The 16,219-nt window shown below is 54.7% G+C and overlaps 1 protein-coding gene across 1 annotated transcript in view; it reads left to right on the top strand.

Annotated features, from left to right (window-relative positions):
- Positions 1-15,666, top strand: part of SCARF2 (scavenger receptor class F member 2) — a 37,600-nt gene extending 21,934 nt beyond the window's left edge. The window contains exons 8-11 of the mRNA XM_043978349.1: positions 43-160; positions 588-703; positions 9,916-10,068; positions 12,408-15,666. Coding sequence (XP_043834284.1) covers positions 43-160; positions 588-703; positions 9,916-10,068; positions 12,408-13,489 — 1,469 coding nt within the window. The 3' untranslated portion in view covers positions 13,490-15,666. The remainder of the gene's footprint in view (positions 1-42; positions 161-587; positions 704-9,915; positions 10,069-12,407) is intronic.
- The last annotated feature ends 553 nt before the right edge of the window (positions 15,667-16,219 follow it).

The raw sequence follows: 16,219 nt of genomic DNA, 5'->3' as shown, positions 1-16,219 counted from the left end.
CCCAGGGCCTGCCTAAACTTCCCACATCTCTCCTTCTCACAGAGACCAACCAGCGCCAGGGGGTGATGGGGGCCGGGGCCCTGCTCATCCTTCTGTTGGGCCTGCTCCTCTCGCTGTTGGGCTGCTGCTGCGTCTGCCGGAGCAAGGACCCGGCCCGCCAGTAAGTCCACCTGCGGCCCACCTCCTTTGTCCTTCCTTCCTGCTGTCCTGGAGCCCACTGGGATAGCCCAGGCTTTGGAGTCAGAGCTCGGCTCCCAGCTCCCAGCTAGCTGTGTGATCCTGGGCAAGTCCTAGCTCCTTTCCACACTTCAGCTTCTTCATCTATAAAATGGGAAGTTTGGACTGGGTGGTTTCTCTCTCTCTCTCTCTCTCTCTCTGTGGGGCAATGAGAGTTAAGTGACTTGCCCAGGGTCACACAGCTAGTAAGTGCCCAGGGCCACACTGCTAGTAAGTGTCAAGTGTCTGAGGTCAGATTTAAACTCAGGTCCTCCTGAATCCACGGCCAGTGCTTTATCCACTGTGCCACCTGGCTGCCCTAGACTGTCCCAGCTCGTCGTCAGCCTGAGTCTTTCTCCCTTTGGTCACAGGGATTGCCAGCCAAGGAGGAAGAAGAGTCCCCAGCGTCTGTGTGGCCGCTTCAGCCGCATTAGCATGAAGCTGCCCCGGATCCCCCTGCGGAAACAGAAGCTGCCTAAGGTTGTGGGTAAGGCTGGGGCCGGGGCTGACCCTGCTCTTCAGGCAGTCCGTGAACACTGTTACATGCCTGGCACTGTGCGAGGCTCTGAGGTGACAGAGGTCAAGGTGAGGTGGTGCCTCCCCTCCAGAAGCTTCCTCTTCTAGTCCTGAGGGTATCTCCTCTGCCCTCCGCAGCCCCCAAACTGGAGACCTGTGGTGGGCGAGGCCACAACTTCAGCCAAGCCTTTCTTCAGTGGGACGTTGTGATGCTGGGGAGTGGGGCTGAGGGGGCCGGCTCTGGCTGCTTAGGGGCCCAGGAGAAATCACCAGATTGGGGAGGGAGCTGGAGACCAGGTCTTAGCAGCTGTTTGAAGGAACCCAGAACCGAGGGTGTTTAAAAGGGGGTGAGGGGGGTTGACTTCTGTCTTCAAGTGTGAGAAGGGGTCTGAGAGCATGTTATTGTTCATCCTTCATTTTCAAAGAGGAGCAGTCACGTCACAAGGTGACTTAGGCTTGGCATGAATTGGATTGAAGTGAGGCCTAGATGCACTCTGTCCTCCCGTGTCAGGGAAGCCCATTGGTGGAGGGAGATGCAGAGAGTCAGCTTTCTTCCTCCTTGATGTCAGAAAGAACTGGCTCCTAAGCAGAGGCGTCCCCGTGTCGTAGGTGCTGGCCACCCCCTGAGAGGCAGCTCTGGGCCCTCCCTCACTGTGGGTCTCCAAGCAGAGGCCGGACCACGTGGCAGGGAGGCTCTGGAAGGTCTGAGCTGGAGTGGATGTGTGTCACCTGTGGCTGGGGTCTAGGCCTGGGGGTGCACATCATTGGGGGTCGCTGAGAATGTTATGGGCTACTGGGTGCCTGTGTTGTGCAGGGGTGGGGAAGGACAGTTATTGGGGAATTTAGTATGGAAGAGTTAGGGAATGCTGGTCCCTCCTTGCTGGGGAAGGTGGGTGTGTGATGGGAAGGGCACTGATATTGGAGGCGGGAGTCCTGGCACATTCTCGAGGGAGCCACTCACCATCTCTAAGCCGTTTCCTTGTGGTGAGTGTGTGATTGGGACATTGACATTTAAGGTACCAGCCTCCCGTCAAGTGTTGTGGAGACGGCTGCCGTTATTGGAGGAGTGTTGGTGTGGAGGGCAGAGCTGGCCTGGCCATGCCCCCTGCTCTTTGATGTTGGACCACCTCACCTCCTCCTCCTGGTCTCCCCACCTTCTGCAGGAGGCCTTTCCAGGCCTTTCCCTCCCCCAGTAGCCTTCCCTTCTGCTCTCTCTGTACCTTCTGTGACCTTGGTATTTGTGGGTTGTAAGCTCCTTGTGGGTGGGGTCTCCCCAGTGCCTGGCACACAGTGCCTGGCACACAGTGCCTGGCACACAGTGCCTGGCACACAGTAAGCACTTAATCAGAGCTTTATAATGGATTGGAAGAAACCTGCATTGGAATCCTTCCCCTGATGGGTGGCTGTGGGCAAGTCCATGAGCCTGGTTTGTTCCTCTATTCAATAGAGACGATGATTCCTGGAAAGAGAGGTGTCGTCGCCTAGGGGAATCAGGTTGTCACAGGTTCTAGGCTCACCTCTGGCACGTAGGGACTGTGGGACCTTAGGCAAGTCACTTTACCTCTTGGAGCCCCAGGATGCTCTCACTTATTCAGTCAGGGTGGATGCAAACACTGCTCTGGGACAAGAATGAAGTAGTCCCTGTCCTCAAGGAGCTTACATTCTATCTGGAAAGACATCATACGCACACACGCTGATACAAAATACATCTTTATGGGGAAGGGGTTAGAAGCTGGCGGAATCAGGAAGGGCTTCAAGGAGGCGGGGCGCTGGAGCGAAGCGTTGAAGGAAACTAGGCTTCCTGAAGGGCAAAGGTGCAGGAGAGCTGGACCGACTTGACTTGGCTGGACCTGAGGGAGCAGGGAGGGCAACAGTGTGTAGAAAGGCTGGAAAGCTAGGTTGAGGCAGCATTGTTTTGATGAGAGGGAGCCATGGAGTTTCTTGAGTAGGGTAGTGGCGCATTCAGGTGTGTGTGGTTTAGGAGATCCCTTTGGAAGCTCCAAGATGCTAATTTGCATCTTTGGATACTAATGAAATCGTAGGGGGCCAAACCCCCAAACACAATGGAAAACAAACCACCAATAAAACCCCGCACGTAGTGGGAGCCCTTTGAAAACCTCAAATCTGTTGTTATTTCAGGCCTGGATGGGCAGTACAGTGGAGAGTGCACTGGCCGTGGTGCTACCCCCAGTACCACAGGTTCAAGAACCTCTAGAACCCCTGGGTTCAAGCCTTGCTTGTGTCCCCTACTGGCAAGCTTTCTGAGCACTGGCCCTCTGGTAGGGGGAGCCCCCTCACCTGACAGGTCATTCTCTATACCCAGGAAATGACAACTTTGGTCCCTCTCATCCTGTCGATACTTTTCTTTGGGATGATCCGAGGCTTCTGGGTACGCGCTTTATTTATACGGAGGCTGTGCCTGCAAAAGCAAACACTGAGCAGAGTTTTATTGGTGCCTTTTGTCAGTCCCTCCAAATTCTCCACTCCCTTCTTCAGACTGAGCCCTTCCCAGTGGCAGAGAAAAACGATTAAGCAAAAACATCCACAGTAGTGCTGTTGTGGGCTAGCGTATGCACTGTTCTGGCTGAGGAGTCCCCCACCTCTCTGGCACGTCTTGCTCTCTCCTCCCTGAGCTTCATTCTTTTTTTCCCAGCATTCCGAGCCTGGCTTGCTTTGAGCAATCTCTTCATCACCATGGCCGCAGTCATTGTGTATATTAGTCTCTTTGATCTGCTTCTGTGGCCTGTGGAAGACCATAGAAATCATCTTTTGTTCTCTTAGTTTCTGTGATTCATCATTTCTTCTGGCACAAGAATATCTCATCCCATTCATGTTCCGCTGGATTTTTTTTTTTAACCATTTCCTAACCCATGGGCACCACTTTGGGTTTCAGGTTTTTTCCTTTGCTTTTGCTAATGCCAGAAATGCTGCTGGGAAGGATTCGGGTATATAGGGGACCATTGTTTCTGTCTTTGACTTCCTTGGGGTGGGGGGAGGCTTGGGGACCCACTACTGGAGTGGCCAGGTCAAAGGGCATGGATACTTGAATGACTTTTCTTGCATAATCCCAGAGTGAAATTGAGAGGAGTTGGGCCACTTCCTGGTTTCAACAACAGTAAGTACATCAGTATGCTAGTTTCTTCCCAAGCTAAAACTTTTTTGTTAGGTTAGGCCTGAATGGTGATTTTATTTTTTAAAAGATTAAAAAAACACTGTAGGGGGCAGCTAGGTGGCGCAGTGGATAGAGCACTGGCCCTGGAATCAGGAGTACCTGAGTTCAAATCCGGCCTCAGACACTTATACTTACTAGCTGTGTGACCCTGGGCAAGTCACCTAACCCCAATTGCCTCACTAAAAATAAAAAAATAAAAAACAAAAAAACAAAAAAAACCCACTATAGGGTATCTGATTCTCTCCCATACTGGTTATTGATGTAGAAATCAGGACAACTTATCAGGGAGTAGACCACTCCATCCTGGAGCATGTGAAGGTTTGAGGAAAATCAGACAGGGTCTGACCTGGACCTTGGATTTCAGGAGAGCAGATTTCAAAGGGGTGTGTGTGTGGGGAATGATCAGCAGAACCCCGGGGCCTAGAATGAGGGTAGGCAGACCAGGAAGGAAGGGAAGCTGCCAAGAATAAGATCCTGAGGATGCAAAGAGAAACAGTTCCAATGAGTAGAAAGTGGAAAGGAGCTAGAGTCATGTGGGTTCCTAGGAAGTTGATCCAATAACTCGGATGTTTAAAGATATTTTTACAGAAGACAGAAGTGCCTAAATCTTGTTTATCATTTATTTTTCTTTCTTTTTTTTTCTTTTCTGTGAGGCAATTGGGGTTAAGTGACTTGCACGGGGTCACACAGCCAGTAAGTGTTAAGTGTTTGAGGCTGGATTTGAACTCAGGTCTTCCTGACTCCAGGGCCGGTGCTCTATCCACTGCGCCACCTAGCTGCCCCTATCATTTATTTTTCTAAGAATTTAAGTCTCTGTGTGTATATAAAGTAAAATATGGTAGTTGGAACAAAGATACAGAGCAGTCATTTACTTCTGTGTATGCCTGAGAAGACCATTCACTAATGAAGTAGATAAATTAAATGATGTGGGTTTCTGTTTTGTCTGAAATTGATTTTCTTTAAAGATAGAGAAACAGGGGCAGCTAGGGGGCGCAGTGGATAAAGCACAGCCCTGGATTCAGGAGGACCTGAGTTCAAATCTGACCTCAGACACTTGACACTTACTGGCTGTGTGACCCTGGGCAAGTCAGTCAACCTTCATTGCCCCACCAATAAATAAATAAACAAACCAACAAATAAATAAATAAAATAAAGATAGAGAAACTCCTAACTTTTTTTTAAAGTAGGTGTTTCTATTTTACATTTTTGTTTCCAAAGTTATACACACACACACACACACAGAAGAAAAAACCTACCTTTAGTCTATTCTACAAAATAGGAAATCCTTTTTAGTTTTCAAAATTTGCATAGCAACTAGCCTTTGGAATTCTTGATTTCTTAGCAAATCAAGATTTGTGGGATTACTTCTTTTTTAATGGTCACTAGCCTTCTCAGTCAATATGGATGAAATTACTTTTGTTAGTGCAAATTGTGCTAAAATTTTATTTTTAAAAGGATTTGAGTTTATTGAGAGAGAAAGATATATTAATTTTTTTTTTACAAGGCAATGAGGGTTAAGTGACTTGCCCAGGGTCACACTGCTAGTAAGTGTCAAGGGTCTGAAGTCGCATTTGAACTCAGGTCCTCCTGAATCCAGGGCCAGTGCTTTATCCACTGCACCACCTAGATGCCCCTAAAGATATATTTTAAAGAAGAAAAAAAGAGCAGAGGCGTGCAAATGTTTGTGTGCTCAGGCCTATAAGAAGAGTGTTGAGAAAGTCACAGCAAGGGATGAACTGAGGCAGGGGAATGTGGGTAAATCAAGGCTTGCTTTTTCCCTCCAGAGTGCAGCAAGGGTAATGAGGGGCATTAACAGAGGGAAAAGATGCTGCCTAGGGGGGGACAGGCCAAAAGGTAACGGGGTATAGGGAAGGCTAAACTACTCAGCTCATTTTGATTTTCTTTTCTCCACCAAGGAGAATCTTATTTGCACTAGAAGGGACAGAACAAACATTAGGGAATTGAAACCCAAGAGAGATGAGGAAGGACAGCAGGGAGAAGGGAACAAACTGTTTTTTGTTTCGTCGTTCCTCAGGGCTCTCTGCTCCAGCCTGGGGAGGGGCCTGTGTCCCAGGGCTCTTGTCTGCTGAGCATTTCTGGCAGTGATTTGGACAGTGGAGTAGATGGAAGGTTTGCTGAATCTGCAGGGGATGAAAATCAAAAGTAGTGATTATGCTCTGGTGAGAGTAGGAGATCCTGACAGGCATTGGGCAGAATCTCCTAAGAGGCAATTTAATGGGGAAAATGTAAAGCCTTGAACTTGGGTTCAGAAATCGACTTTACACATACAGTCCAGGGGAGGGGAGGCATAGTCAGGTACCAGTAACAGACTACAAGCTCTGCAGAAGAAGTCAGTAGGATGTATCAAGGGCAAAAACAAAGCACACACCCTCCATCCAATGATCTTAACCTCATCTTCAGGCCAGCCCTAGGGATGAAGGGGGTGGTTCTGCTGTGTTCTGTCCTGGTCAGAGCCCGGCCTGGAGAAATGTGTGTGTTTGAAGGCCCAGAGGACTGCCCTTACTTGTGGGCCCCGTGCTTCAGGGCCTGGATAAGCGGAAGAATGTCCCAAGGAGGACAGCCAGGATTTGGAAGGGCCTGGAGTCATGTCAATAGGGAGATCAGTTGAAAGAAGTGAGGATGTTTGGTTTTGAGAATCCTCAGGGGGCATCACAGGGGTCTTCAGGGGGCTGCCATGTGGGAACAAGACCAGCCTTGCTCTGCTGGGGCATGAAGGGGGGACGTTACAGAGGCAGATTGATGCTCAGTGTCAGAAAGAACTTCCTAACTGACCAGAGCTGTCCCAGAATGGGCCCGTCTGCTTTGAAGGGGAGTGGGCTCCTGGTCCTTGGAGACCTTTGAGCTGTTCGGTACTGACCCTTCCACTCCCTTTCCCCAAGTTGGGCATGCCTCCTTTGGCCGGGCCCATTGAGCAGTGCTTGTCTCCCAGCCCCTGCCCTGTGTTGGGGACTTGAAGACCCATCTTTGGTTTCCCTGGGGGATGGGGACAAGCTAGAGGTTTGGGGAGGCAGGTCTGGGCTGCCCTGAGGAGGGGCATGTGGGGATCCAGTCAAAGTACCAGGAGACCCAGCTAGGTTGGGCATGTACAGTGACCCATTGGGGCTATGGACACACGGGTTTCTTCTTTGGAGCCTCAGGCTCAGGTGGGGCCCTGTGTGGGACAAGGCTTGGCTCTTTTCAGAGGTCCCGAGTAGCTCACTTCTTTCTTTGAGGCTGAGGAGGGAGCTGGGGACCAGGAAGCCTGGTTTTGGTGCCCTAGGCCAAGATGCCCAGCTTCCTGGGCAGGTATTTTCAAGGTAACCTCCCAGCTGCCCCCTTACTTGTTCCTTCCCCTGCCCCCCCAAGCTGGCTTGCTCCCCATGCCAACTTCTGTCCCCATCTTCAGCTTGTCTTTAGATGTGTTAGAGTGTGTGTGTGTGTGTGTGTGTGTGTGTGTGTGTGTGTGTGTGTGTTGGAGCTGGCCAGGAGGGCTTTCCCTAGTCACTGCTCCTCTGTTGGCGTGCTCCCCCTCCCCCAGCCCATCACGCCTCACAGGAAATGGCGGAGTTCTCCCAGCTGTGCTTAGCTGGGATGGATCTGAAGAGTCCACAAACCAGATGTGGAGTCACAGTCTGGCCGCCGTCCCCTCTCCCCCTTCCCTTTGGTGTCGTGGGCCCAGGGGATCCTGGGGAAACCCAGAGGAGCTGCTCCCTGGGCCTGGGGGAGGTGCCCGGAAGCCATCATACACTGTCCTCATTTCTTTCAGTTGCTCTACCCTAGACTCCAGACCCTTCCCATCCTGGTTGTCCTCCTCCAGTCCCCACTCAGGTGATCAATATCTTTTCTAAACCATGGGGCCCAAAACTGATCACTGGTCACTGATCACCCCAGCTGATCTGAACAGAGAAGGGCACAGAGGGACTGTCATATCCTGATTCCTAAAAGCTCTGCCTTTCTTCCCCAAATCACAGTAGCTTTGGGAGCACAATGGACTCAGATGGAACTTGTGGTCAACTCTAACCCCCACATCTTTTTCTTAGTCAAATTCCCATTTAACCATGCTTCTCTCATCTTGTATTTGTGAGGTTGGTCCACTCATTGAACCCATGGTAGGACCTTCCAGCTATCACTATGGAAACATCAACTCCATTTGATATCAAGGCCTTGACTTGTTCAGGTAGGGGCTGGGCTAGATGATGACGAAGACACGATATCTGACACGTGTTCTGATCGGATAACCCGAGAGGCCTAACCTAGGCACAGTGGTGGGAAGCCAGACAGGCAGATTTAAACCCTAACACAGAGCTGGCTGGGCCAAAGTGGAATACATCACAAGGTAGCGATTTCCTCGTCCCTGGAGGTAATGCAAGCAAAGGCTGGGTCTTCACAGGTTTCTCTTCATTGTTTCTTACAACACATTAGGATTCCGTGACAATCACATACAACAACTTGTATAACCAGTCTTCACCTGATGGGCACCTTCTGAGTTTGCACAGAGAGCTGCCATGGCTATTGCACATTTGGGCCCTTGAGTATTGGCTTGGTGGAGTTGTTGGGTCAGAAGGGATGGCACTATTTAGTGATCCGGGGGCAGAATTCCAACTGCTTTCCAGAATGAGTGCACTGCTGACTGCTGGGAGCTTTGTGAAGGACAGATTAGAGAAGGGAGAGAGGGGTGGCGGGCACCCCAGGTGGGGAGTTACCACAGTCATACTGGTGAGGTGAGCACGGGAATACTGAGAAGGGGATGGATTCAAGAGAGGTGCTGGTGGGAGCTTGAACAAGGCTTGTGAAGGATGTGGGAGATGAGAGAGACAAAGAGAGACAGAGAGATGTGGGAGAAAGGGAGGAAGAAGAGAGGATAGAGAGGAGAGGGGGAGGGAGGGACAGAGAGGGCAGAGAGTAAGGGAGGGGGAGGGAGAGACACAGAGAGATAGGAGAGAGGGAGGAGGAAGGGAAGATGCGACAGACCAGAAGGAGGGAGGCGTGGAAGAGCCGGGTGCCATCCTGCAGGCTCCCTCCTGGGAGGAGGATTCCGCTGAAATGAGGAAGGGTGGCTCTGTGGAAGATGGGTGTCCAGTGGGTTCTCTTTGGGGACCTTCCCGAGCTGAGCCAGAAGTGGAGGGTTCCTGGAGTGGGGGCCCTGGGAGCTCCCAGGTGTTCCCCAGCCAGGGTCAGCTGGTGGCTCTGGATGCTGGCAAGAGAGGGACCCGTTTCCTTCATCTCTACAGAGGGCTGAGGGGTGGGGTGGGGAAGCAGGCAGTGAACCTGAGGCCTGCTGTAGCTCTTTTACCTTTGGGACCCAACGTTTAGCACATCGAGTGCTTTCAACCTCCCTCCCTCCACACAACCCAGTCCCGAGCCACAGACCTCCTTGCTGCCCCTCACCCAGAACACTCCCCTTCCTGTCTGTACATCCCCCCCCCCATATCGGGATGCCTCCGCCCCTCCCCCCTTTCCTGGTTCTGCCCTCAGGGGCCGAGCTGACAGACCTGGGCTTCCTCTGGTGGCCCTTCCAATGTTGGGGAACAGCTGTTGTTCCCCCTGCCTCCCCCCTGCTGCGGAGTCCCTGGCTTTAGGCTTCAGCTCAAAGTCCTTCCATCCCCTCTCGAGCCACCTTCCATCCTCTCTGTGGCTCTCAAGGGCAGACAGTGTCAGCTTTCCTCGGTATCCCCAGCATTTAGCCCAGTGCCTGGGGTATTTAATGGTTGGTGACTGGCTAACTGAGCTTTTGTTTCCGGCGGCCCAAGTTAAGCCTTTGGACCAGACAAGAAACAACTGAATCTTCTCCTGGAGGAGAGCTTCCCAGGGCCAGGGCCATCCTGCAGAGGTGGGGATGCCAGGGCCCCGGGCAGGTCATCCCAGGCCCCAGAGTGGGATGGGAGCTGGCAACCCCCAGGCCTACAGGCTGTAGGGGACCCTGGAGGAGCAGGGTGGTGGGGGCTCGTGTGGGCATGCTGGGTGATTCCCAGAGCTGGCAGGGCTGCAGCCGCCCCCTCTTCTCTCCCCAGTGGCTCATCATGACCCGGAGAACACCCTGAACTGCAGCTTTCTGGAGCCACCCTCCGTCCTGGACCCGCCCTCCCCATCCTGGTCTTCCCGGGCTTCATTTTCCTCCTTTGACACCACGGATGAGGGGCCTGTGTACTGTGTGCCCCATGAAGGTGAGTGAGCCCAGAGAGGCCTTGCTGCGCTGGGGAGCATCTCTGTCTCCCCTCCCCCAGGGGCACCTGGGTCAAGATTATCCCCACCTTCACTGACTGGCCGTGAGACCCTGGGCAGGTGACTTAGTGGCTGTTTGCCTCAGTTTCCTCCTCTGGAAAATGAGGATAATAATAGCACTCAGGATTGTCGTGAGGAGCAAGGAGATCACCTACGTAAGGTACCATGCAAACCTTAATGGGCCATTTTTTTTCAAACATGAGAATTTTATTTTTGGACTCTGAATATCTCCAAGTTTGCCACTTTTAGGGCAAAATGGAATTTCTTCCTCATCACCCCGAAATGTAGGGAGATCCTACAATTGTAGCCCAACCATTTCCACTACATTCGTAGTATGCATCTCTGAAGGGGGGACAAGAGATGGTGATGGTGCCGATGGTGTGAAGGGCTGGGGATCCAGGAACAAAGCAGATCAGCCCCTGCCCTCAAGGGGCTTCCGTTCCGATGGGAGAGAGACCATGGGCAAAGGGCAGCCAATTCTCAGCCGGCCATTCTCATGGGAGGAAGGACACCCCTGGCACAGCTGGGAGTGTCTGAAGTTTTAGAGCAAAGACCTGGGGCCCTCTAGAAAGATGTGAGTGTGGATGAGGCACAAGGCGGTGGGCCCAGCCGCCCCATGCCCTTCCTCCATTCCCCACCTCGATCCCGAGTCCTGCTCCAAGGCTGGCCATGGGCAGCATCACTTCTCAGAATGTTAGCCCTGACCAGGCTCACCTGAGTCCTCTCTCCCTAGGGAGCGGGTTACACCTGCACTCAGGACCAGGAGAGATGTCAGTTCAGGTGTGAGTCCTCTCCCAGAGTCACAGAATTTTAGGAGTGACCTCAGAGGCTGCCTACTCTAAGGTCCCCTGCCCCAAGCTTGGTCACCAAGGCCCTGCTTTACAGGGCTCACTGGGTGGATGGGGAAGGAAGCTCAGACCACTTGGCCCATCCCTAGGTTTTGGGCACAGTGTTCATGCTTTCCCGGTGATCCTTATATCCACTGGCCTTTCCTGGTTCTGCCCTCAGGGGCCGAGCTGACAGACCTGGGCTTCCTCTGGTGGCCCTTCCAATGTTGGGGAACAGCTGTTGTTCCCCCTGCCTCCTCCATCCCACATATCTTCTTGTGTCTAAACACCCTGACTCAGTCAGTGGCTCTTCTTCTGCCCAGCCCTCGGCTCCCCTTTCATCAGCAAGGCCTGATCCTCTGGCCCACTAATTGCTTTTAATCAGGGATGTTCCCAGGCCTTGTGAATGGCGGGATCTGGCCTTGGCCAAGACTGGGGCGGAAGGATTTCCCTCCACTTGGAGATTCCAGCGTGCGGGAGACCAGGGTTAGCTTGGTTCTGCTTGGCTTCAGAGGGGAAAAATCAGAGTCCTGAGTGGGGGCCACAGTGTGGTGGGTTCAGGCCTGATTCTCAGGAAAAGCTTTGCCACAACCAGCCCTCCCCAAGAGGAGCTGGCTGCCTTGAAGGGGCGTGTTTGAGCAGCAGAGCCCGGCTGCTGCCCACTTCTCAGGAAGGCTGGAGGGGGACTCTTGTTTGGGCTCTTAGGTGGGCTGGACGTTCTTGAGGGTTCCTTTGGGCTGAGATCTGCGGCCAGGCTCTTAATCACCTGCTCTGCTTCTTGATCCGCTACTGCTGTCTGGGGCCCCCTCCCCTTGCCTCCTTCGCAGCCTGGGGCCTCAGAGCCAGGGGGGTCCTCTTCCTGGAATCAGGGTGAGGGGGTCCTCTTCCTGGAATGCATCCTCCTTTCAGCTTCGACCGTCCATCGTCTCAAACCCCCCCCCCCCCAGCCCCGAAAGTCTGTCTCCTGGATTCTGGATTCATGAATTTATTCATGGGGGAAGAGAAGATCATACAACTTCAGAAATAACCTGCAGGGGAGGGTTCTTAGAGATCTGGGTCCAGGAAGAATCGCATGACCTGGGGATCCTTGGGCAAAGGCAGGGAAGGCCAGGGGTCCTGTAGGCAGCTGTGGGTAGGAGAAGAGCCCTGGTCTAGGAGACAAGAGAGCTGGGCTCCACTGGGCCTTGGGCCACCGGCTCAGCATGTGACCTTAGACAAGTCATTTCCTCGCACTGCACCTGAGTTTTTTCATCTGTAAAATGATCTCTAAGGGAACTCCCAGGGACATTCTCTGTTCTTTCCAACTCTAGTATTATATTCTGAGGCCCCTTCCTGTCCTCAGACCCCTCCCAGTTATGATATTTCATGGTCTAAGGGCCTTTGAGGTGTGTCATTCTTTAAGTCTCTGCATAATCGCTGTTTTAAGTAAGAAGATTCTGCTTATCCCTTCACAGAGTCGGTACCTGAGAGTCAGGAGGGAGAGCCCCCTGGCACCCCGGCTGAGGTGCCTGTGGTCCTGGGGCCCAGGGAGGGGGAAGATGCCAACATGGGCTCCTCTAGGGCTGCTGACAGCCGGGAGACGGTGCTGCTGGGATCCTCGGACAGTGAGAGGTCAGCTTCCAGCCCAGAGCTCCCGCCAGCTGCCCTCTATGCCCGCGTGGCCCGACTTACCAAGCAGCCTCTGGCCGAGGGTGAGGGCCTGTCCCCCTCCCCCGAGAGAAGAAAGCCCCCTCCCCCAGACCCCTCCACCAAGCCAAAGGTGTCCTGGATCCACGGGAGGTACAATTCCCATCAGTCCAATTCCTTGCCTGCCTCCAACAAAGCCCTTGATGCCAGCCACTGCCTGAGCAAAAGGAAACGGACCCCCAGCGAGACATCCTCTGGCCTCCGCGGGCGGGGCGAGGAGCCAGGCAGCCCCAGGGGCCTCGACAAGGGGCAGAAGCCCCCCAGTGTCCCCGAGGGCCGGCCAGGGGGTAGTGAGGAGTTGTTGGCTCAGGGGCTCCCTCGGGTCCGGGAAAGGGGCCTCGGGAGCTCGGAGCCAGCGGATGCCAGCTTGCAGAAGCCGGGAGCCAGCGGCCCGGGTGACAGGCCCCGGGCTGAGGGGCTGCCCTCCCGGCTGTCTCCCGAGGCAGCCGTGCTCCTGGCCACGCAGCTCAAGGAAAAGACTGGGAGCCTTGGCCGGGGGGAGGTGGGCACCCAGCAGAACGGGCTGGGGGCCCCCCAGCCCCACCGGGAGAAGCCTGCCCCACCCCAGAAGGCCAAGCGCTCCAGCTTGCCCGGCTCCCGGAAGGCTGGTCCCTCCACTTCCCCAGCCCATCACAAACCCCAGGCGTCCGGCCTGGAGACCCCGGCTGCTTCTGGGGACGCCCTCGGGCCGGGAGCCGGGAAGCTGGACACTGGCAGGTCGGCAAGCCAGGAGCCATCCGGCCTGGCCGAGGTGCCCAGGAAAAAGACCCCCATCCAGAAACCACCCCGGAAAAAGAGCCGGGAGGCCGGCAGCGGGGAGCAGGTCAAGGCTGTCGCCTCCCCGCCCTAGGCATCGCTGGGGGCGGGGGGAGCGAGGCCAGGGCCCTACCCGCACCCCACCAAACCCCTCTTCCCCGCCCTCAGGCCCTGCGTCGGGGCTTTTGGGAGCTGCATCCCCTGTCTGTCTTCTCCAGAAGTTTGTTGTTACTCTGATGTAGTCTGTAATTTGTACCTGGGTTTGGGTTTGAGCTCAGCCTGTAGAGCCCTGGCCAGTCTGGCTTCTCATTGGCCAAAACCAGGAGAGGCCTGATCGGTTTGGCTTCTCATTGGCCAACGCCAGGAGAGCCCTGGCGGGTGCGAGCCTTCTTGATAAGGGAGCTCTGTCCAGCCTGGCTTCTCATTGGCCAACGCCAGGAGAGCCCTGGATGGTCTGGCTTCTCATTGGCCGAAGCCAGGAGTCGCCCAAAGCAGGAGAACCTTTTAGGCTAAGGTCAGGCGCGCTTGGCGGCCCAGCTAATTGTACCTAGCGGAGGAGAGCTGGACTTCCCAAGCTCCTGAAACCGCTTCCTGCCCCGTGCCAGCCCCTCCCCGCACTGTGGCTGGGAGAGCTTTGTGCCATGTTCATCCCCCCCCCCCGCCCCCTGCTCAGCGCCAGCCCCGCCCCCAGCCCCGCCTTCCTCTGCAGTCAAGCTGGTTTTGACTGCTCCACAGTGGACACGGGAGGAGATGCCCGTGACCACACGCACAGGAAAGGCGTATTTAGGAGCTAGCCCCGGCGGAGCCAGGCACCTCCGGCGGAGAGACCCCGCAGGATGGGTTTCCGACAGGTGTGTGTTTGTGGGGGGGGGGGGGCCTTTGCCAAAAGCTTTCTTAATAAAAACGTGTATCTTTCTTGAGCTTGGCCGAAGTCCTGCCTGCCGGCCGCCGGCTCAGACCGGTCCCGAGCACGTGCCCAGGGGCAATCTCCTGTAGGAGCTGCGGATGGAATCAGCGCCAGAAGGGACGAGACGGGCTTCATTCGCTCTTGCTGGGCCCAGCGGTCAGGCCCAGGGACAGTTGGGGAGCAGCTGGGAGGCAGATTTTGGCCCAAATTTAAGAGAAAACCCCAGAAGGAGAGCTGGCCCAGGATGCCAATGAGGGCTGCCTCAGGACGGGTCGGGCTTCTGTGTGTGTGGGGGGTGTGTGTCATGCAGCGGGGTTCTTGTTCCGGGGCAGGTCTGATGAGCTGGCCTCTGAGTCCTTTCTCATCATCAGATTATGAAATGAGGGGTCCTGGGTATGAAGTGTATGTGATCCCAGACACATCGCCTTTTCTGTAACATGAGGTGGCTTCGTGGGAAGAGGACTTCCTGTGGACTTACAGGGCCTGGGTTCAAATCCTGCCTCTGACACTGCCTTTGTGACCTTGGGACTGTAACAACTCCTCTGGGCCTCAGTTTCCTTATCTGTAAAATGTGGAGAAGGCAAGGCAAGCTTTGACCAGCCGGTGATGGTCGTGCCTTTGTGCCCGGGGCCCAGGGAGCATTCCTGTCTCTCTGCCACCCCTGCCTGGGCCTCCAGACAGCAGCAGCTGCAGCCTGGCCCGGCTCGGCCCTGGCTCAGCCCCTTCCAGCGCAAACATTTGGTTTCTGAGGCTTCCTCCCTTCCTCTAGAGTCAGCACAGAGCTCCGCTGTCCTCCATCAATGATTCCTTGTCTTCAGGCAGGAAGCCTCCCCCTCCCCCGTGTCTGGCCCAACTGTCCAGGAGCTTCCCAGCCGGGCCTCTCCCCCTGCACTTTGAAATGCAGCTCCCCTTCATCCTCCCTTCGCCCCCCAGGGTCCCCCTAACCAACCCCGATGTAAAGGCTGACACCACCCCTCAGCTTGTCATTCCAGGGTCTACACTGGCAGCCCCAGCTTAATCTGTCTTTTCCTCATTCGCAACCACAACCTAGTACAAGGCAAAGGAGCCTGGGTTTGGGGCCAGAAGATGCGGTTTCATTCCTGGGGCAGCAGGATTGTGGAAAGGAGCCTGGGCTTAGAAACAGGGCCTGGGTTTGAATCAGCCCTTAGATGTTGGCTAGCTGTGTGACCTTGGGTGAGTCATTTAACCCCAGCCTCAGTTTCCTTATCTGCAAAATGTTGGGGTCGGCCTCAATGACCTCAGAGCCGAGTCTAGCCCTTAGTCTTGGAATCTGACCTCTGGTGTAAGGGGAGGCCAGACCTCAAGCTGAGCTCTCTCCTGGCTTGGAATCCAGGATCCATTCTGCCCAAGATGCGGAGTCCCCGGGACACTGGCCTTGGGGGAGTCACCAAACCAGATTTCCATGTGGAGCCCAGTCTGACCCTTCGTTTTACAGATGGGTAAACAGAGGCTCTGAGAGATTAAGGGACTTGCCCAAGGTCACTGGTAGTAAGTGTTGGGGCAGAGTCCAGGTCCTCTGACCCCTGACGGGCGGGCAGAGGAGGTGACCTGGATCCTGGCCTCTCGAGGCACGTCCCTTCCCTGGCTCCACAAGAATCCCACCATGTCCACAGGTGGTTGTCCCCACTGTGCAGAGGACAACACTGAGCGTCCACCTTGCCTTCCTCAGCCCCCCGACCACGCTCTGCTGGCATGTTTGTTAGTCCCTACTCCTCGAAGCAAGCTGACAGGGTTCACCCGTGTGGAGTCTACACGGATGGGACAGTGAGAGGAATGCGGAGTGAGGGTCAGGGAGGTGAGCAGACACCTCTGCTTCTCCACCTCCCTCCATCCTTCAGCCTCCAGGAAGCCATTCCCAGTGCCATCCCCACGGGCAGCCTGGCACAGGAGACTGGC

Source organism: Dromiciops gliroides, chromosome 1, assembly GCF_019393635.1.
Source record: "Dromiciops gliroides isolate mDroGli1 chromosome 1, mDroGli1.pri, whole genome shotgun sequence".
Classification (NCBI taxonomy): Eukaryota; Metazoa; Chordata; class Mammalia; order Microbiotheria; family Microbiotheriidae; genus Dromiciops; species Dromiciops gliroides.
This window is presented reverse-complemented; position numbering and strand designations above follow the sequence as displayed.